Raw genomic sequence first — 22,286 nt, forward strand, 5'->3', positions numbered from 1 at the left:
CTCCGTCATGAGTTCGTCACTCCGTCAATGAGTTCGCCACTCTGTCAATGAGTTCGCCACTACGTCACTTGGATGAATGACGGAGCTACCGATTCATTGACGGAGTGACGGATGAATAAGGCGTGTATGCATAAGGGCTACCTCATACGTCAGTACGTCAGTGAGTTCGTCACTCCGCCAGTGAGTTCGTCACTCCGTCAATGAGTTCGCCACTCCGTCAATGAGTTCGCCACTCCGTCAATGAGTTCGCCAGTCCGTCACTTGGGTGATTGGCGGACTGACGTCAATGACGGATTAAGCCAATGGCAATGAATGACGGAGCTACCGATTCATTGACGGAGTGACGGATGAATAAGGCGTGTATGCATGAGGGCTACCTCATACGTCACTCCGTCAGTGAGTTCGTCACTCCGTCAATGAGTTCGCCACTCCGTCAATGAGTTCGTCACTCCGTCAATGAGTTCGCCACTCTGTCAATGAGTTCGCCACTACGTCACTTGGATGAATGACGGAGCTACCGATTCATTGACGGAGTGACGGATGAATAAGGCGTGTATGCATACGGGCTACCTCATACGTCAGTACGTCAATGAGTTCGTCACTCCGCCAGTGAGTTTGTTACTCCGTCAATGAGTTCGCCACTGCGTCAATGAGTTCGCCACTCCGTCAATGAGTTCGCCACTCCGTCACTTGGATGATTGACGGACTGACGCCAATGACGGATAAAGCCAAAGACGGACTGACGGGAATGATGGATCCATTGAGACCAATGCCGGAGCGACGCATGAAGAAGCGCCCTACATAGAGCCCTGTAATTTTGTAAGGTAGCATCGACGAATGACGGATGAAATGTTTTCCCCTGTCTAGGGCTACCTCATACGTCACTCCGTCAGTGAGTTCGTCACTCCGTCAATGAGTTCGCCATTCCGTCAATGAGTTCGTCACTCCGTCAATGAGTTCGCCACTCCGTCAATGAGTTCGTCACTCCGTCAATGAGTTCGCCACTACGTCACTTGGATGAATGACGGAGCTCCCGATTCAATGACGGAGTGACGGATGAATAAGGCGTGTATGCATAAGGGCTACCTCATACGTCAGTACGTCAGTGAGTTCGTCACTCCGCCAGTGAGTTCGTCACTCCGTCAATGAGTTCGCCACTCCGTCAATGAGTTCGCCACTCCGTCAATGAGTTCGCCACTCCGTCACTTGGGTGATTGACGGACTGACGTCAATGACGGATTAAGCCAATGGCAATGAATGACGGAGCTACCGATTCATTGACGGAGTGACGGATGAATAAGGCGTGTATGCATGAGGGCTACCTCATACGTCACTCCGTCAGTGAGTTCGTCACTCCGTCACCTGGATTATGTTATACGTAACTACGTCAACCCGTCACTGGGATGATTGGCGGACTGACGTCAATGACGGATTGATGGATGAATTAGCTGTATATCAGCCTTGGACTACTTCATACGTCATTACGTCAATGAGTTCGCCACTGACGGACTGGCATATTCTTTCGTTTTATTTTAAGAAACGCTAGTATTCATCATTTTGTAAGGTAGCATCGACGTACGTCTTTCTAAAAATTTCGTTTTGATTTCGTTTTGTGATTATAATTCATTAATATTACATTTTTTGTTCGGTAGCATTGACGATTGACGTTATGACGGAATCACTGACGTGAGTGGCGAACTCATTGACGGAGTGACGAACTCACTGACGTAGTGACGGGTGAGGTAGAATTAATTGACTAAATCAGTGCCCTCGCCATAATGTTTACAGTTTTTCTGTCGAGTGTACCGATTGGCTGTATTCGATGGCCTACAATCTAATCAAATCGTTGCATTCCGTAATAAAAGAAAGGTGGCATTAAGTAGGTATAAGACGATGTTCGTATGCGCTTGACTTTGTGTAGATGCCTGAAATGATGTTATTAATTTCATTTCAAATTCAAGGGAGATAACCATAATAATCCAACTTAGATTCATAACAAAGTTACAAATAAAATGAATTTTATAATATATAACAAACTACAGTCGGCCCTGGAACATTACTTTACCTGACAATGCTGTCCCTTTTTAACAATGTTTGGGAAGGGTTTCAGCTTCTCTGATATCTTAGAGGATGTTGGTCCACTACTAACGTCCTTAATACAATGATCAGGCCATAGAGTCTGCGTGATTTGCTTTGAAAAATTCGAACATTGGGCAGCATACGGCATGTCGTTGGTGACGTCATCACCTACACATACCTTTCCTGAAATTAAAAATTCCTATACATATAGTTTAGTTTAAGCAAACCGTGTCACTTTACTTACTTTTCGCATTTTCTTCAAATCTTTAAAATATGAATTCGGATTTTAAAAATATATTTAAGTTATAAGATTCTGCTTTAGGTTTCTCCAAAAATAAAGAATAATACACGTCGATTTTTTGGTGTTTTCTAAAACAATATTTTATTAACCCTTGTGCTAGCACGTCGTTTTAATAACATTGGATAGAACCTGGGGTATTTGGGAACCCCTTATATATAATGGAAATTTTGAACAAAAGAACATGGAATATAATCCCAGGTGTGGCAAATAATACTTTATAAAGACTCCTTGTTGACCAAATCAATTATTCAAGATGATAGTTATATCGATATGCGAAAGTCATCCTGTCTTCAAGTCAAACCTATAATCTAGAATATTACATAAGGGTCGGGTTGTGATCTAGGGATGAGCAGAGTGCATCTGTTTTGATTCAATTATTGACCAATTGGTCAAGATTTCAAAAGTAGCTGGCTTAACGTGATATGGTTATAACATTTATTGATAATTTGAAAATTATGTGTAAAAAACTCAAATTTGACCTACTGGGGTACTTCAGAACCCCCGAGATTCAATAGGTGTTATAGTCAATTTTTAACCCAAATGGCCCCAAAATTAGTTGAAATATCCCTTACAAAGTGGTCAAAATGGTACCAAATAATTTTTTATTTCATTGAACAACTTTAACAATAAATAATATATTAATGTTTTGACAGTATGTTGTTTGTATTTCGGTGCCGAAATAGGTGTAGAGGGATTGGATCAGGGACCAATAAGATAGAGGTGTTTTGGTCGTATCACGGCATATCCTGTCGGGAAAAAATATCAAGAGTTGTTGGCATATTATTAGTGCAGCAAGGTAATTTCACCAGTCTCAACTGACCTGTATTTATATTGAACAGGTCTCATCTTGGTAAAATATTATGTACTCTTCATATTGAATATATCCATAAATTTATTTAATAATTTGAATTAATTTGTGTCTATAACAGATTAACCTTAATCTTTGAAATGATGCACTGTGTCAATGTTTATTATCGATCAAATGTTGTTAAGATTTGTTAATAGTTTCCGTATTGTACAATACAATTCTTACAGGTGTATTGAAACTCGACCCCACTTTCAACCAATTCTATATATTACTTGGCTGTCATGGAAAAATTTGACTTGGTTTAAACAGTATTTATTTCAAAACCAATATACACATCATCACCTCAATAAGCTATAAACTATTGTCTTTTTTCTTTCATTAATCATCACATAAGTTACAAACTATTATTATTAGTCTTTGATAATCACTCAGATAAGCTACTAATTATAATTAATTATCAAAGTTAGAATATTTTTTAAACTAGGGACATTTTTAATTTTGGGGGTGGAGGATCATTTCGACCAATGATTTTGGTTGAAATCAAAGAGTAATTTTAGGGGCCATTTTGACTATTGTATTTGGGGTCATTTCGACTAATTTTGACTTTTGGGGCCATTTTGACATGGGGACATTTCGGTTTAGTGCCAAATTGACTTTAACCTAAGATAACTAGCTTTAGGAGTAGATTACAATTTAATTTTATTCACTGAAATCCAGTTTTAGCACTGCATTTATCGTAATGTACCCCAACATACTAGCATGGTGTGTTTCAATTTAAAAGGTTAACATATCCGCTAATTGTGATTGTTGCACAGTAGACTGATCATGAACAGATTAAAAATTCATTCAGCTACAATGTTTGAAATAACCAAATTGCTATCTTCGATGGCATTTTGGAAATTCGAAAAAAATTGGTGCTGGGGTCCCGAAATACCCCAAGTTCTAGCACAAGGGTTAACAAGTAAGTATCTGGTTATGTTTAAATGTATATTGTATAAATTAGTCATAATAGGTGATATTATTCTTACCTTGGTCGTTATAAGAAAGTTTTACTGTATCATATGGTTCTTTTTTTGAAAATTGGGATGCAAACGAAACATGGTTTTCACAATGCCAGTCTTGGGTGAAAACTACCATGTTGAATTCATCTTTGTACAGATCTCGAATTCTCTTTATAACAGGAATTACTTGGTTTCCATCAGTAACAGCTAAACTACCTCCTGATAGAAAACATTCTTGAACATCTATGATAATAAGAGCAAACTGACTCGCGGTATGTGACACCAATACTATGGTGCAGACCATGATAAATAGTACCACGTTCATGATACCTGGAAAAAAAATTAACCACAAGATCAAATGTCGTAGTACATGTTGTCTGTTGAACTAATTGTCGAAATATTAAATCACCAGAAATCTGAATAAAACAAGCTCACAGCTCTCTTTACTTTGCGTGATGATGCTTTACCAGTCCAGAGAGAATAACGTGGAACATGAAAACTCCTAATACGAATTCACTGAGTACAAGGAAATTGAAAAAGAATATGTGTATATGGAACACTGATAGCATCAATTTGCACCATTCCAATTTTAAATCATACGGGATTCTTTCAATTCCACTAGAATTAGCTGGTTGATGACGTCACTGATCGCGAAGGGCTCTTAGTGATAAAGGATATTTTGTGACCCCGATAGGCCCTACACATAGGAATTTTAAAATACCTCTTTAAAATCTGTTTAATTACAACTGAATTTAACTATCGAAACTCTGAAAGTATACAGTGGCAGGTTATTTGACTCACTGATATTTCAGAATATAAATTACGTTGAACACTCAACCAAAACAAAACGCATATCACATGTACAGATTGAAACAGACCATTTGTCAAAACTTTAACTAATATTAATTTAGCACGAGTCATAATTTAAATTCAGTATCTACATTATATTAAAATTGATATAGTTTAGTTTGACTATTTATGATATCTGTCAGTTGATGACAGCTTACAGGGTTAACCTTGGTTAACAGGGTGGTCATTGAATCATTCACAATATAACTGATAAATTTTTTAATTTGCTATTCCTATATTTTTCTAATCATTATGTTTTCCGATGTTCAGTTTCTTGATCTTCTCTTTTTTTTAAACCTACCGATAACTCAGAAGCGTTAATACCATCAAGTTTATACAATCCGTGCATGAACGATCACTTTAACGAAGCTCCAAAACTATGGATTGCTCTGTCGTTGTTTCTTGTATATTAACGAAAGACAATATCCGACAAAAAAGGATCATCCTGTTAGAGGGATAGGTTCAATATTTTGGGAGGTTGATTTGGGTCTTGAATATATGTAAAATGTCGGGATACACACATGGACTTGAAGTCTAAAATTTCGACGGTGAAATGTGAACACTATTACTGATTAGATTAGCTCAAATAATTCACGTTTCAGAGACTAAGGTGCAATTTGTCAAACAATAAAATTGCAAAAACCAAAAGATCTAAATATGACATGAATTGACAACAAACGGCAATGTTTAAATACATACCAATAGAATCCCAGGTTTATCTTAATATGTTAGCAGGTCCACCAAATCTTCTGACCCCCACATAATGTTATTTTGATAACCTATTTAAATTTCTATTTTTTTATTTGATTTCCTAGCTCTTATTTCTATATCAACTTAGACCAGTAACAGAAGAATGTATACTGTATTCGAGATATTTGTAAGTAACTTAAACTTAATGTAATTGATCTTTTTATCAAGGTTCTAAAGAGACATAGATAGAAGAGGTATAGAGGTCTGTAGGTACGTCTGAAGTGGCACATACTAGTCCTGCTAGCAATATGCATGAATCTGTGCTCAAAACAGATGATTCTTCTTATGCTTTGAAAGATTGAAACCTTTTGTACTTTTGTACGATGGCGTAATTAGAAGTTGAACAATTAATCATATATTATTCAGATAAAAACACATAGGCTTGCGGCAAGTCTCACAACCGAATACGCCCACCAGCAGCTCGATAAAGAACTAAATGTGAACTGTAAAACAAACTCTATATCGTAGCCTATAATGTGAGCACGAGCCAAAAAAGTGAAAAAACGCGATATTAGAGTTTTATGCGATATCTCTCAAGAAAATCATCGGATCCTCACCAAATTCAATAGTGCACATCTTCTTAATGATATTGACACACACATACAAAAGATCAAAAGAATCCATAAAGAACTGTAGCCTGTAGAGTGAGCACGAGTCAAAAAAGTGAGAAAAAAAACGAACGTGTTATCAGAATTTTATGCGATATCTCTCAAGAAAAAAAATCGGATCATCACCAAATTCAATAGTGCACATCTTCATAATGATACACAAATACAAACAATCAAAAGAATCCTTGGAGAATTGTAGTCTTTAGGGTGGGCACGAGCAAAATAAGCGAGAAAAAAACGAACGCGATATCAGAGTTTTATGCGATATCTCTAAAGAAAATCATCGGATCATCACCAAGTTCAATATTGCACATCTTCATAATGATATTGACACACATACAAAAGATCAAAAGAATCCATAAAGAACTGTAGTCTGTAGAGTGAGCACGGGGTAAATGTGAACGGACGGACCGACAGACCGACGGACGGACTGACAGACGGACCGACATGGGCAACCACCATATACGCCCATACTTACGTGTGGGCGTATAAAAAAATGAACAACGATGTAGTTTGCAAAAAGACGTCTTGTCGTTCGGATCTGACAACCGAAACCATGCGACCTTTTGTAATTGGAAAGTAGTATGCTATGGCCATTATCCCGGTTGCATCTCCCTCATGCACTGCATGTTGTTACTCTAGAATCAGTCATACTCGAGAGTAGGGAGTGTAACGTTCAAAACTCATTTTCATATGTTGTGTGCTTTAGGGAAAATTTACTGTTTCAATTTACACTACATTATTATATTGTACCTTAGCAAACAAGATCTGAGATTCCCACACAATTCTCTTTCAGATATGACGCCTTGTACGTATCGTTCGGGGCTATATGATAAATTATTGGAAAAATTTTTGAGTGAGTCTTGCGTTATTTCATTTTGATTACATTTATTCAGTTATATTCATTAAATATATAAATATAACATTACCATTTACAATTCTAGATCTAACAGAAATAAAGATCATTTCTATAATCAAACTTTTAGAATTTCAGAATCTACTTTATTTTATTTTATTTTTTTGAGAGGAAAAACATCCATGAAATTGTAAAATTCTCTAGGAACGTTCGAATGCGTTCGTACTCTTTTTATGTTGTGAAATTATCTGCATGTTCAAATATTCAATTCGGCTTTTCTTCTGACGAGGCTACTACGTATGTGAGAACACTTGCAGGTGACATTTTCAGTCTATTTCTAGTTTAATGTCAGTTTGCACAGGGAAATTCATTGAGTAATTGAGTACCTTCCCTTTACCCGTTGTTCCACGCTATTGACGAGATTCGCAACATGTCTGATAATCATATTGGTTATAGATTTCATGCATTAAACGACAAGTTTATACATTCATATATCAATTCTAATATCTTTCAACACATCCCTTGAATGATAGGCAGGGGCAATTAACCTTTGCTAGGGCACGAATCAAATGACACTCTCTACAAACATGTTCATATGCAATAGCCATGCGAAATTAACATGGTCCGAAGTGTTGTTTTATGTTAAGACTCACAAACTATATGCCGACCCGAGTATTCAACCAGCACTTACTGTTAATCAAATAAGATCACTCAAATTCGATTTGAATGAACGTTCACATTGATTCGCTAAAATATCAATATCCACATTTAAGGCCGACAATGTTATCATTTCGACAGATTCTTAAAATCAAAATCATATAATGATATGGACAGGAATTTGACACTCATTAATGGTAAAACATTTGCGCGTGTGCATTCAACCCTGTCGGTTTTGTATGTCCATGATATCGATCACAAAAAAACGGAACAAGATGCACTATCGCATTGCATTCAACTCTCAATAGGCCAAGTCACTAAACCATGTGTATGGTTCACAATTTAAAAAATACCATTCATCACGATACATAAATATATACATGATCGAGTTTCGAATTCACTGAATGTCACTATCTGACGTCAATTTCAGAGTTTGACCATTAACATTCATGTCTTGATATATGGACTATATTTTTGAATATAAGTTTAATTCATGACACCAAACCAGTACAAAATGGTATCGGTTTACACTTCACATTAATTTCTTTTTATTTAGTCCAGGAATACCATCATCCCGCTGTAACATCTTCATTAACCACACAGCTGTGGGGAGATTCTGGCACCCCAAATATTTATGACGTAGTTCCCTGTTAGTGTAAGCAGGTGACGTATCACAAGGAGCACCAAACACTGTTTTCTTTACTTGACCAAGTCTTCCTTCACCAAGTTGAGGGGTTGAATGTTTCACTGCATTCTTACTTTGCTGCAAAAGGACAAAAGCAATGAAATGGCAATGAAAGTATATTTGGAGTAAATGAAAGAACTCATATAAGAACTTATAGAAAGAGAGTTAAAGGACACACGAAGAATTTGAAAACTTTGAACAATGTTGCTAGGAACCTAATAAAACCAATGATTTTTAAACTTCTCGGTTCAATACCGCAAACGATTGTTGCTGCTGTTGCAAGGGGAGCCCCGAATGTCACGGTTCCGCTGTTACCTTTTGCTTTGAGGAAGTGCGGACAAAACCTGGAAAAAACTAAAAAAAAAGTAACACAAACCTCGAATATATCTCTAGTACACGATCGAGACTGGTTGTAAAGAGTCCAATGTAAGGTAAACTCGTCATCATACGAATACTCGTTACTCCTTCCACTCGTAAATACAATAATATTGGAATGTTCCGGTGAATTGTGAAAAGCCTCGGCAATAATTCCAGAATAACTCTGATCAACTATAAGATGAACATTTTTAGCAGCACAATTCCTCAGATCATCTTTTAGTTCTGATACAGGATACTTTTCATTATCCTCGGCCTGAAATTTAGAAATAAGAACAGATTTCTATCATGCTCCTAAAATGGACGGTTATTCACACGGGATACGAAATCGGTGTCCAATATTATATAAGCTGCTACATGGTCTCTTTCGTGGTTCTGGTGGACTGGGAGCCGCCTTAATAATTAGTTTATCCGTCATCCTTCGGTCGAGATTCCACGAGATTCGACTTAACACAACTTACCAAACCATCACTATTGATGTCCCACAGTAGACTAATTCCGTCGTTTTTAGCTGGAGAATTGAGATACAGCACCAATGAATCAACACAGTGTGACGATAGACACAGTTTTCTCAAGTGGTATCTTAAAGCAAGTTTCATCGCAGCTGGGTAAACTCTCTGGGGTGGATCACCACGGCCTGCAGTAAACAACAATAAGTGTAATTTGCAAATGGATATGTATGTATAGAAATCGCAAAGCAGACTTCCTTTATTCTATTTTGAGTGTTCATTTTGCAGAGGTCACTGTACGGCTACCGTACCGTATGGATAACCCCCGAAAATCAAGCACTTACAGATGTAAAGGATATTAAATTCCCATTCATTTTCTGCCATTTACAGAATTATTTAGGTAAAATTGCAACGTTTGTTTCTTTATTCGTAGCATTTAAAGAATACCAGTAACTTATAGCTTAATGTCTTTGATATATTTGCCTTTATACCTGTATTACAGAAAAAAGGGCCATAACATCCACGCCAATGAAGGAATATAAATCAGAAAATCAAAGACTAGTTTATTTCTCTTTCAGATAAGAATGACCAATATCTGATGATAAAGATTGGCCAAACTTTACTATTTTCTTGGTTATTTTATCACCGTTTCTCTAGGAACAAACGTAAGATCAAAGTCTTATCAATTCGATAAAAGAAGAGTTGAGGGGAAAAAGGGAATGTGTCTTTGAACTTATCTTTAACTATGTCTATTGAAGATAAAGACGAGCCGAGAAGAAAGAGAGAAAAATAATTACAAGGTTCATTGAATCTTTGATATTCTAGTCGTAGAGAGTCTTTTAAAGTTCGATAACTCTGTCTAATATAACCAATTAACCCTTACTCGACTGCGCGTGGATGATCAATAAAAATAATTCTTTATACAGTGGACAGAAGGTAAACAAAACAAAACGAAGACGAAAGAGTCTGTGATTTGTCGTCTATCAAATCGTTCTTTATCTGTTCCACGACTGTTTGTTCCTTTGCATTTTTTTGTTGGTGTGACATCAAATGTTCACGTACGTTTTATGATGAAGGTCAAGTTATTGGACCGGAAGTCCCATAGTGAAACTAGATTCTTTTTGTTTAAACTAAACTCTTATTAAACTGAAAGTTAAAGATTGGAAAAAGTGGAAGTACATGTATTGGACGATGGAATAACTGTAAAGTTTAGTGATTACAATCATAGTTTGGTCATTTAAAGCACTATCTGTCTACTACGGTCATTAGATTATATTTCTAACTAGTATTTGTTAAATAGTTTTCCACGATGACATAAAAGGCTTTCCAAAACATATTATAATACATGTAACCTTCGTATATTATAGTCTACAATTAGTACAGATATGATAAAATGGACCCTGCTAATGCCAATTAATTGCAGGATGCAACACAAATATGTACGTATTTTGAGACAATATGTCTCTACAAAATACTTACGTATCAATGATTGAGCACCATTTGCAAAGAATATTTTAATGTTTCGTCTTTTAAAACCATTGGATCTGAAGAAATCATAAACGTGTTCGATATTCTGCTTATGACGTAACCCTGTGGTGTGTCGGTTCCAACCACCAGAAACGAGCACAGCCTGATCGCAGATTTCAAATAAACGACAGCTCGTTCGAACAGTCTGGTGAGTTGTTGCACATCTTTGAGTATTATCACGAATTGGATTACAAATAATCTTTCTCGTTTCATTCACTGTTCTCAGTGTAGGACATGAACCAAATCCAGCCACATGGGACATACATTTCAAATGATTTGTTCGTTTGGCCATGTATACTTTGGCGTCTCTGTTGGATTGAAGGTGAACAACTGGTAAAAAGTTAATCTCACAACGTCGGGCGTAATTTCTTCTCTTGGATTTTCTTCCCATTGTATTTCGACATCTTTTTCTTAAAGCCAGGGTCATACACTCGCTATTTTCTGAAAATACAATAAAGTAAAGCCTGTTAGTATATGTTGATAACTAATAATGGTGATAGGTATTATACATGTAGTATACCATATACATATTATTATCCGAAAATACTGGGTTCAGGTGGAATTATTGCTGCGTAAAACTGAGTAAAACTCAGATGTGATTGGCGATTATTGGTGCTTTCTAAAATAGCCTGTGTAGAATAAACTTTTGGGATAGCTATTTTATTTTCAAAAATAGAGGCTATTTTCGAGCCCTCAACCTAACCTTAAAGATAATACATTGTTTATAACTAATACCAGCCCTCAACCTAACCCTAAAGTCAATACATTTTTAATAACTAATACCAGCCCTCAACCTAACCCTAAAGTCAATACATTGTTAATAACTAATACCAGCCCTCAACCTAACCCTGTCTAAATGATATCTTAGTCCGTGGTAGATTACCCCCCATCCCCCTTCCATAGGTTTAATACATTTCCTTTAATTAATATTTCTTATTTATGATAACTTGCAATTGAAGAGTTTCCTCGCAAAAATATCATACATGTATACTATTTTCACTTAATAAATTATATATATTTTTTATATGAAATACGCATTTTCCTTTTCATTTAATATAGGACAATTCCTCAGTTTCATCAGTGAAAATGTTTATCATGATTTCCATGGTTATTAATGTTCCTGTTGGAACCAGTATTCTTCTTATATATTTCAGATTCGGAAGATAATGGATTTGCATTTCAAATATTCTATATCACTCTTTTAAACTAACTTCACAAACATTGCTCTATCACTAGAGGTTACGCCTACATGCCTGTGCCTGTGCTTTCGTTACATTGCTTAACCGCAATATTACAACCTTAAATTCCTAAAGTCAATGCATTGTTAATAACTAATACCAGCCCTCAACCTAACCCTAAAGTCAATACATTGTTAATAACTAATACCAGTCCTCAACCTAACCTTAAAATTAATACTTGGTTCAATACGTGATAACACTAAAATAGCGGCTACAGCTATTCTAATAACGTTATCTTAGAAAAGCGCTAAAATAGCGGCTATTTGCTGGTTTTAATAGAGTCATAGTCAACGGCTACAATAGCGTTATTAGAATAGCTGTAGGCGCTGTTTTAGCGTTTGCTACAATAGCGTAATTAGAATAGCTGTAGGTGCTATTTTAGCGTTTGCTACAATAGCGTAATTAGAATAGCTGTAGGTGCTATTTTAGCGTTTGCTACAATAGCGTAATTAGAATAGCTGTAGGTGCTATTTTAGCGTTTGCTACAATAGCGTTATTAGAATAGCTGTAGGTGCTATTTTAGCGTTTGCTACAATAGCGTAATTAGAATAGCTGTAGGTACTATTTTAGCGTTTGCTACAATAGCGTTATTAGAATAGCTGTAGGTGCTATTTTAGCGTTTGCTACAATAGCGTAATTAGAATAGCTGTAGGTGCTATTTTAGCGTTTGCTACAATAGCGTTATTAGAATAGCTGTAGGTGCTATTTTAGCGTTTGCTACAATAGCGTAATTAGAATAGCTGTAGGTGCTATTTTAGCGTTTGCTACAATAGCGTTATTAGAATAGCTGTAGGTGCTATTTTAGCGTTTGCTACAATAGCGTAATTAGAATAGCTGCAGGTGCTATTTTAGCGTTTGCTACAATAGCTTTATTAGAATAGCCCTATCTGCAATGGTAGCTTTCTATGGGCAACTTTAGGAGGAGCTATTTTATTTCCAAGCTATTTTGCTATTTTATGCGCTAAACTCAGAGCCTGCACCTTAGTGAAGACTGGGGTTTATTTTTAAAGTTAATCATATATCCATTATCAATTAGTAGGTTATTGCATGGTTATAATTGGGAATTTAGGTTGCTTGAATCTGTGCAACTGCACTAGTTATATATTACTTACATAACTAGTATGTACCAAATAGCATGTAATTTGTTAGTCCGAAACACATCAAACATGTGCCAGTAATAAATAGTTTGAACTGGTCGTAGTACATCTGCTCGTTTTTACAATTTCTCAAACGGTAATCCGTTGGCAGCATCATAGGTAGATTCAGTGTTATGAAAACTGTGCTAAATTGGCGGTTGAAACTCTTTTCCGAAAAAGAACGGAAATATATATCCGTCATGCTAATTGTGAGTTTTGACTATCGCAATAAAACAAACATATATCTGCTTGAATTTCTCAGTTCGATTTCAATCACTCTATAAATGATAGGGTCAACACAAGCTCAGTTTCTTATTAAATTATTATATGGAAATGTGTAGCTATGATTGATTTAATCCTTGAATAGATATCTTCCCCGGATAAATTCTTCATGTTGTTTAACTTTCCAATCTACTCCACTTCCAATTTGTCACAAAGAAAAAGATTCGTGTTTTAAAGATTTTTAAAGAAGCACCTTCGCTATCTGTTCGACCAATCATACCTTAGTTTCAGAAACAGGATTTGTTTTTAGCTTACATAAACAGTAATAGTGTTCATAGCTTTGAGCCTTCAAATCCATATGTATCCATAATGTTCACGTTTGAAAGTTAAAAATTCGAATTTTAGAGAGATTATGCCTTGTATAGAAAACACGTATATAGGAATAGACAGTGAAATTTCTAGTTTGAGGTATATTTGAATGGATTATGTGGTTTTCGTTCGTTTTAGTACTTCTTATGACTATTACAGCACAATAAAGACCCAAAATCAACCCCTGCAAATGCCGACTTTAAATTATATATTGAATAACAGGTTTACAAAATGAAATAAGATTGATTCTGCTCTGAAAATTATATCAAGAGAATGCATTACAGGATTTGAAGTTAACCAATACCTTCAGGCCTTGATTTAGAATGTTTCTCTCTTATTGACGCGTGAATTCTGTAAATCACCAAATCGAATTTTTATTTACATAACACCAACCAAACACCTTTTATTTAAGGCTGGCAATTATGACATTTGAGACAATCATTTCAAATCGAAACATCTAGGAGGAATAGGTGAAAAGATTTAGGCCCCAATCTGAACGGCATCAAAACATACAGAGCAGCTATTCATAAGACCAACATTTGATAAACTTATGTTTGTTATCACGTCATATATTTAAACTCCAGAAACAGTCGGTTATCAATGATTGTTTCATTTTTAACTATCTTAATCTGGCCGCGTGTTTTCAATAAAGCTATATTTAGCTCCTCTACAATTAATATATACATCAACATTACGTATTCAAAAACGTCCATACGAGGAGAGGTTGGGTGGGGTTGGCGGGGTCACGTCAAATGGCGATTCAATGCATCTCATTGGATGTGTCGCAGCATCTGCGGGCAACTGGATGATCGTAGATTCTGGTCGGGTAGGTCGTTGTGCAAATTACAGTTTGCTGAAAAAAGCAACTGGCATCCCCATCCCTCCTCTTTTGTCTTTGATGAAACAAAATGTAAAACTTAAATAACTTTCATTATACGATGCCTTTGTCTCCATTAACACAAGTGGAAATTTTTCGTAATGATGATAATCGTAATGAATTGCCAAAACCTTTAACAGTAGAATTAGTTGTATTCTGTGTATGAATGTTTCGTGTAAAAGTGTAAGTCTAATCGAAAACCTGCATCGTGAATCCGCGATTGAAAAGGTAAACTAGCTTCAATCAAAATACAAAAATAATCTACTTATTTGAAAATAACCTGTCTCTAAATAACCATATCATTCATCGCCCCCAACTGTTATTTAGAAAATAGTAGGATTAAAAACATCTTATGATATACAAGTGATATCTCGAAATGTCCCCCTTTCGATTAACATTATAGAAGTTAAGGCCACCCACCCAGGCCCACACATATATAATAACAAACAACAACTTACTGTTTCAAATAGATACCTTCCTTTACAAAACCAATATATCAAAGTGGGTACGAATTAGGTATGTATTCTGTAAACAGGGTTACGGATTAGCAAGACTATGGATGTCAACAGGTTACGGATTATCGTACATGAAATATGGGTTAGTAATGGTATGAAAAGTCAGATGATGAACAATTAGTGCGTACTTTGAGTTTTAGATAATTAGTGTAGAAGCATGAATGGGATGAACGTACTCAGTCATCGTCATTTGGTATGTTTCACACATTCTGGAGTAATAGAAATCACATGGTGAAGAATCTACCACCCCTAAGCAGAACAATTGTTATTTCCTTACATTTACTATATGGATAATCGTTTATATTTGCTTCCCCAGCCGATACAACCAAATTTTATATATCCGTACAAACTCAACCTTGTGTTTAATCTGGAAAGTAATACGGAAACCACATGAGAACTTTGGATGAAATTAGATATTGTTTTTCTTCAAATGACCAATGCCGTGAAGGGGCCGTCAAATAAATTGGTGGAGAATCAAAAAATAAGTTTTCAATTATAAAACTAAATAATGTTTCATACTCTCTTTTAAGGCGAAGATATTATGATATAGTTAACATTTTAATGAGACACGTATTCAATTAAGATTATCAGGAAGGCGTTTTAATATGAACAAGGGGGTTGGATAATACCTTTATCAAATAGCATAACAATGGGTTTCAACCTTTCTCAAACAGTCACGACCCTAATATATGTTAACTTTTGCACTAATTGGTTTTAAGGGGATTGGAACGATATTTAAAGAATTATTTAACGCTTTCTTGTTCAGATCATAAGTGTATATAAATAGTAAAGAAATAATGAAGAGAGCAGAACCCTTCAATCGAGTAACATGTTTGAGGGAGGTTTTAAGTGACTCTTCAGATACCGATATAGAAAAGGCAGTTCGGTTCTTGTAATAACATGAAATGCAAATGACTAATTGTGTTTATGTTGACATCGATCTGATGTAATTTATTTATCAATATATTTATACAATTGGTCAATCAGCTAATCTATATCGTAGATCTAGATAGCTTTAGAACTTAGTTACAATCCAGTCTAGTCGCAATGACTAATAACAAAGACAGCTAATAAAGGCTAATATAAGTTTCCCCAATTCTTTTCATTTGTCTTAAAAAAAAAATAATTGGTCAAAAACTTATTTCCTGACCAATCGTAGTTCACACTCACAAGTTCATATTTTGCACCCAGTTTAATATAGATTGGTTCATTTTTCTTTTCTTTGTGTGATTATCAGAATATTGTGCTCTCTCTCAAATATAATTAACATATTAGAAATCTAAATTCAGATCTACACTTAAAATATTCACAATTCCTTTGGACTTCAAAGAAATACTAATAATAATTTATACAAGTAGAAGCAAGCCTATCCTGTGTTAGAATTAAACTTTCAACACTTTAATATAATTTAATTAACAATAAATAGGAAACCGGAGATGTAAAGTATAAAGAATATAACATTACCCTACTATCAGAGTATATTTTAAAAATACTTCTGTACTTCGTTAAAGGGATACTACGTCTTAGGAAGAACATCAAATTTTAATTTTGCTCAAATTTGGCCAATAACAGTATATATCCATCAGTGGACTTACCTGGTGTCCTAACTATACATCAAAATTCCTCTTTAATCCGATATATCCACAAAATCAAGTAATCAATTATAAAACGCTTAATGCATCCATTAAGCGATTTTCAAATCGTGAGTCTAGGAAATCCGGTGTAATTTTCAAGGGGAAGTAACTCTCAAGTGGGGTTTCCTGCGACCTTGACCTCTACTATTGAATTGACCTCGACATTGTCAGACATATTTTGAAGACGGAATAATAATGCCTCGTAGGAGATTAAGCAACTCCGCGAAAAAGCAATTCATATAATTTAGAATGAATACTCCATCACTAACACAATTTTCAACGAATATTAATCATTGGCAAAGTTTATTTGTATACACCGGAAGATGATTGTTTCCTGTTTTAGCGTTGATTACCCAGACTCTTTTTTTCTCAAACTGAACGGACTTGTCGCTTGCTCACTTTTTATAAAAATTTTGATTATAGTTTTATTGTCGCAAACTTGATGAAGTGTGGGATGCATACTTATTTAACCAATGGTCACTATTAAACACACATATTAGCCACAGGACGAGTGTATTCTAAGACGTAGTATCACTTTAAATACACTAAAGTTATGTTTTTCAAATGTTTTAAAGAATAAATGTCGGTAATTTGGCCTAAGATCAAAGGAAGTCTAAGACAGCCAATGGGGAGTAAAAAATAGAATTTGATAATTTATGTTGTTGTAAATAAGAAATGGGTGATAACGAATAGCAATAGTTGATATATCAACTGCATGCGTGGAATTTTGTACATGGTGATTTTATTGAAGTTGTTTTGGGGTGCAGTAAGTTTAAACCTATTAGTCTGTTATTCTGCTAGTAAAGTTTAGAATTGTTAGTATGCCAGACAGTTGTTTGATCCTGTTTAGAATCTACCAACAGCGAAGAAGAACGTAGAAAGTTTATGTGCTGCAACTAGGTCCAACAAACTTTATTCACTTATTATACTCGTATCGTCGTTTTACTAGCCAAGAAAATAGTAAAAATATTATTGCACAGTGCATTGTGTTAGCTCAGGTTGCGACTAGTGGATCACCGACTGTTACTTGTCACCCTTAAGGGTTGTTTGCATGATCGAAGCAAGCATTAGGAAAATTGTCCAAAGAAAATTGTACTTTTTAGTTGGGATGTAATTGCATGAAGCCCGCTCGCGATCCTTATGGTGTTCCATAATTATTTACAGTTATGACTTTGAGTTGAAATAATTGTTTAAAAGTCGGCTACAGCTTTGATCAGAGAGCGAATAGTCAGTTTGTTATAGATAAGATCGCTAACAGTTTGACCATTGAGATAAATACCTTCAACAATCCATAACAATATATAATTGAAGAAGACAATCTCATATACCGGCCTGGTATGGTTTACAGAAAATAAACTCAAACCCCTTGGCACTGTGTCTTTACGGTCAAACGTATACTACAGTGTACTAATTAATTACCACATCATCCTTTCATTGAGAGAACACAAATGACTGCTCCCTTTTCACAGAACAGATTTCACGATAATTATTCTGCTCTGACAAAATATGTGACATTTCACTGTTATTTCAAACATAATAATTCTTTAATAGGAAGTAAATTATGTGCGCGATGATGGCTTACAGTAGACTTTGAAGACATTTGCAACTAACACTGTAACAGAGAATCAGAAGGACCAGAACAGGAAGTAACAAAACGAGGCTTCATTTGATGTATTTCGTGTCCAGCGTGATAAACAATTTGAGTTAGTTTACGCTATGAATTTTTAAGACAGTTGTGATTGTTTAAAGTAAGTAATGTTATTCTATGGGTTTTTTCTCTGTTCTTTTTCAAACGATGAATGTTGATAAACGGTTCATTAATCAAAAGACTAAGTAACCAGGTTAATTAGTCTGTATTGTCATCTCTGATGTAGAGTGCGATATTTCCTTAGTAAATGATAAGTCGGTTGATCACTTACACCAAGTACTCCACAGACCTTTTCTACGTTTTGACACATCCGATAGCACCCACCTACCATGCGCAGAGAGAAATGCCTCGATCAATCAATCTGTGACAGAGAATCAGAATCAACCGCTTTTGATTGCTTCTTTATGTCCAAGAGACATTTCATGTACCCCCTTCAAAGGGGTACGAGTATCCTATTTTTGGACTAGGTCTATTCATTTGTTATCAATGAGGGTTCGTAGATACCTCTGTGATGTCTGCTCGCATGACTCTGGTTATATGGTGAAACAAACCGCTCACCGTTGGTGTATGTGTAAGTTAACAGAATTGTACTATTGAAGGAATACGATAGATTTCAGAAGTCTTATACCGTCGTTGAAGTAAATCATATATAATTGTTGTAAGAAGATGTTCCATGATGGAATCAAGTCTCATACCTCTGTTGTAAGAGTGTGTCAATGTTAGATTTTTTTTCGATTTTCATATCGTTGTTGTAAGCGGATGTTAGATGTTGGAAGCAAGTCACATACCGTTGTTGTATCAAAGATGTTAGATGTTGGAACCATGTATAGCATACCGTTGTTGTAGGGAGATGTTAGATATTGGAAGCAAGTAGCATACCGTTGTTGTCGCAGGATGTTAGGTCTTGGAAGCAGGTAGCATACCGTTGTTGTAGAAGGATGTTAGATGTTGGAAGCATGTAGCATATCGTTGTTGTCGCAGGATGTTAGATGTTGGAAGCAAGTAGCATACCGTTGTTGTAGGAGGATGTTAGATGTTGGAAGCAAGTAGCATACCGTTGTTGTAGGAGGATGTTAGATATTGGAAGCATGTAGCATATCGTTGTTGTAGGAGGATGTTAGATGTTGGAAGCAAGTAGCATACCGTTGTTGTAGGAGGATGTTAGATATTGGAAGCAAGTAGCATACCGTTGTTGTCGCAGGATGTTAGGTCTTAGAAGCAAGTAGGATACCGTTGTTGTAGGAGGATGTTAGATGTTGGAAGCATGTAGCATATCGTTGTTGTAGGAGGATGTTAGATGTTGGAAGCATGTCGCATACCATTGTTGTAGGAGGATGTTAGATATTGGAAGCAAGTAGCATACCGTTGTTGTCGCAGGATGTTAGGTCTTGGAAGCAAGTAGCATACCGTTGTTGTAGATGGATGTTAGATGTTGGAAGCATGTAGCATATCGTTGTTGTAGGAGGATGTTAGATGTTGGAAGCATGTCGCATACCGTTGTTGTAGGAGGATGTTAGATATTGGAAGCAAGTAGCATACCGTTGTTGTCGCAGGATGTTAGGTGTTGGAAGCAGGTAGCATACCGTTGTTGTAGGAGGATGTTAGATATTGGAAGCAAGTCGCATACCGTTGTTGTAGGATGATGTTAGATGTTGGAAGCAAGTCGCATACCGTTGTTGTATCAGGATGTTAGATGTTGGAAGCAAGTCGCATACCGTTGTTGTAGGATGATGTTAGATGTTGGAAGCAAGTCGCATACCGTTGTTGTATCAGGATGTAAGATGTTGGAAGCATGTAGTAGCATACCATTGTTGTAGGAGGATGTTAGATATTGGAAGCAAGTCGCATACCGTTGTTGTAGGATGTTAGATGTTGGAAGCATGTCGCATACCGTTGTTGTAGGAGGATGTTAGATGTTGGAAGCATGTAGCATACCGCTGTTGTAGGAGGATGTTAGATATTGGAAGCATGTAGCATACCGTTGTTGTATTAGGATGTTAGATGTTGGAAGCAAGTCGCATCCCGTTGTTGTATCAGGATGTTAGATGTTGGAAGCAAGTAGCATACCGTTGTTGTATCAGTATGTTAGGTGTTAGAAGCAAGTAGCATACCGTTGTTGTAGGAGGATGTTAGATGTTGAAAGCAAGTAGCATACCGTTGTTGTAGGATGATGTTGTAAGAGGGTGTCAATGTTAGATTTTCTTTGATTTGCATATCGTTGTTGTAGGAGGATGTTAGATGTTGGAAGCATGTCGCATACCATTGCTGTAGGAGGATGTTAGATGTTGGAAGCAAGCAGCATACCGTTGTTGTATCAGGATGTTAGATGTTGGAAGCAAGTAGCATACCGTTGTTGAAGGATAATGTTGTAAGAGGGTGTCAATGTTAGATTTTCTTCGATTTGCATATCGTTGTTGTAGGAGGATGTTAGATATTGGAAGCAAGTCGCATACCGTTGTTGTAGGATGATGTTAGATGTTGGAAGCAAGTCGCATACCGTTGTTGTATCAGGATGTTAGATGTTGGAAGCAAGTAGCATACCGTTGTTGAAGGATAATGTTGTAAGAGGGTGTCAATGTTAGATTTTCTTTTTCGATTTGCATATCGTTGTTGTAGGAGGATGTTAGATCTTGGAAGCATGTCGCATACCATTGTTGTAGGGGGATGTCAGATGTTGGAAGCATGTCGCAAACCGTTGTTGTCGCAGGATGTTAGGTGTTGGAAGTAGTCGCACACGGTTGTTGTAGCAGGATATTTAGATGTTGAAAGCAATTCGACTGTCGTTGTTATAGCAGGATACTAGATGTTGGATGTCCCATACCGTAGGAGGGTAGCCCGGGTTCAGGGACGGCAATGTTATATTATCTTCATATAATGGTATACTTCGTAAACGCAGTATGATACTCTCAATAATTGATAATTAGTGGTGTTTTGAATTAAAACTATGTGCTAAATGACCTTGAATAACCCACAAAAAACTAATGAGAAACCTACCTAAATACACTCCACCAGATTTCTGGCACATGTTGCTTGTAACACCAATATCTATATAGAACACTATTACCAGGTGACCAAAATTAGCCCGGGGGTACGGATCCACGACCATCACTGCTTGATGAAGCTGATGTCTGGACAGAGAATCGTCGGGTAGTATAGTTTTATATTTACCGTAAGCAGACGGTAATGCAACATGTATGTTCATGGCAGATTTAGGTACGGAAACCAGACTGCGACATTCTTTCGTAGTCGTAAAGAAAATACTGTCACAATTTAGATTATGCACGTAATGGAAGGCTGCATTCGACCACCTTTTGACTCTGTTACCCGTTTCGTAGACTTGATTTGTTTGTGTCCATGGCTTTCCTCTGTGATATGAGGACACAACCCCTGCCACAATGACAATGTGTAGATATATCGCACAACACAAATGAAAAACAGTTCTAAAGTTTAACAACATTTTAACGTGTTTGTTAGAACGAATAAATTTCCAATCAATCAAGCCTGTTTTTTAGTTTGGTATTGAATGGCTACTTGAGCGTGGAATGCATTGAGTCGGTGTGAACAATAGTTTGTTGGTACTCAAACACTTGAAATAAGTCAAATAGTGCATAGAAAACATCCCGTCAATTCTTTTGCCATAAAAACACTTAAGAATACTTCTCTTTAACAAATATTGAATATTTTTACAGGCAATTCTCACAC

At 36.2% G+C, this 22,286-nt stretch overlaps 2 protein-coding genes across 2 annotated transcripts in view; both read right to left on the reverse strand.

Annotated features, from left to right (window-relative positions):
- LOTGIDRAFT_126851 (hypothetical protein) overlaps positions 1-4,493 on the reverse strand; it is a gene marked incomplete at both ends in the record, with an annotated part of 7,023 nt that extends 2,530 nt beyond the window's left edge. The window contains 2 exons of the mRNA XM_009063070.1: positions 2,066-2,191; positions 4,242-4,493. Of these exons, the coding sequence (XP_009061318.1) occupies positions 2,066-2,191; positions 4,242-4,493 (378 nt within the window). The remainder of the gene's footprint in view (positions 1-2,065; positions 2,192-4,241) is intronic.
- Positions 4,494-8,441: 3,948 nt separating this feature from the next.
- LOTGIDRAFT_166024 (hypothetical protein) lies at positions 8,442-22,041 on the reverse strand (the record flags this gene model as incomplete). Its single annotated transcript, XM_009063071.1, has 5 exons — positions 8,442-8,672; positions 8,971-9,225; positions 9,431-9,606; positions 10,898-11,386; positions 21,579-22,041. 5 exons carry the CDS (start codon positions 22,039-22,041, stop codon positions 8,442-8,444), a joined length of 1,614 nt encoding a protein of 537 aa, XP_009061319.1.
- Positions 22,042-22,286: the final 245 nt, after the last annotated feature.

This window comes from Lottia gigantea, assembly GCF_000327385.1.
Source record: "Lottia gigantea unplaced genomic scaffold LOTGIsca_55, whole genome shotgun sequence".
Taxonomy (NCBI): Eukaryota; Metazoa; Mollusca; class Gastropoda; family Lottiidae; genus Lottia; species Lottia gigantea.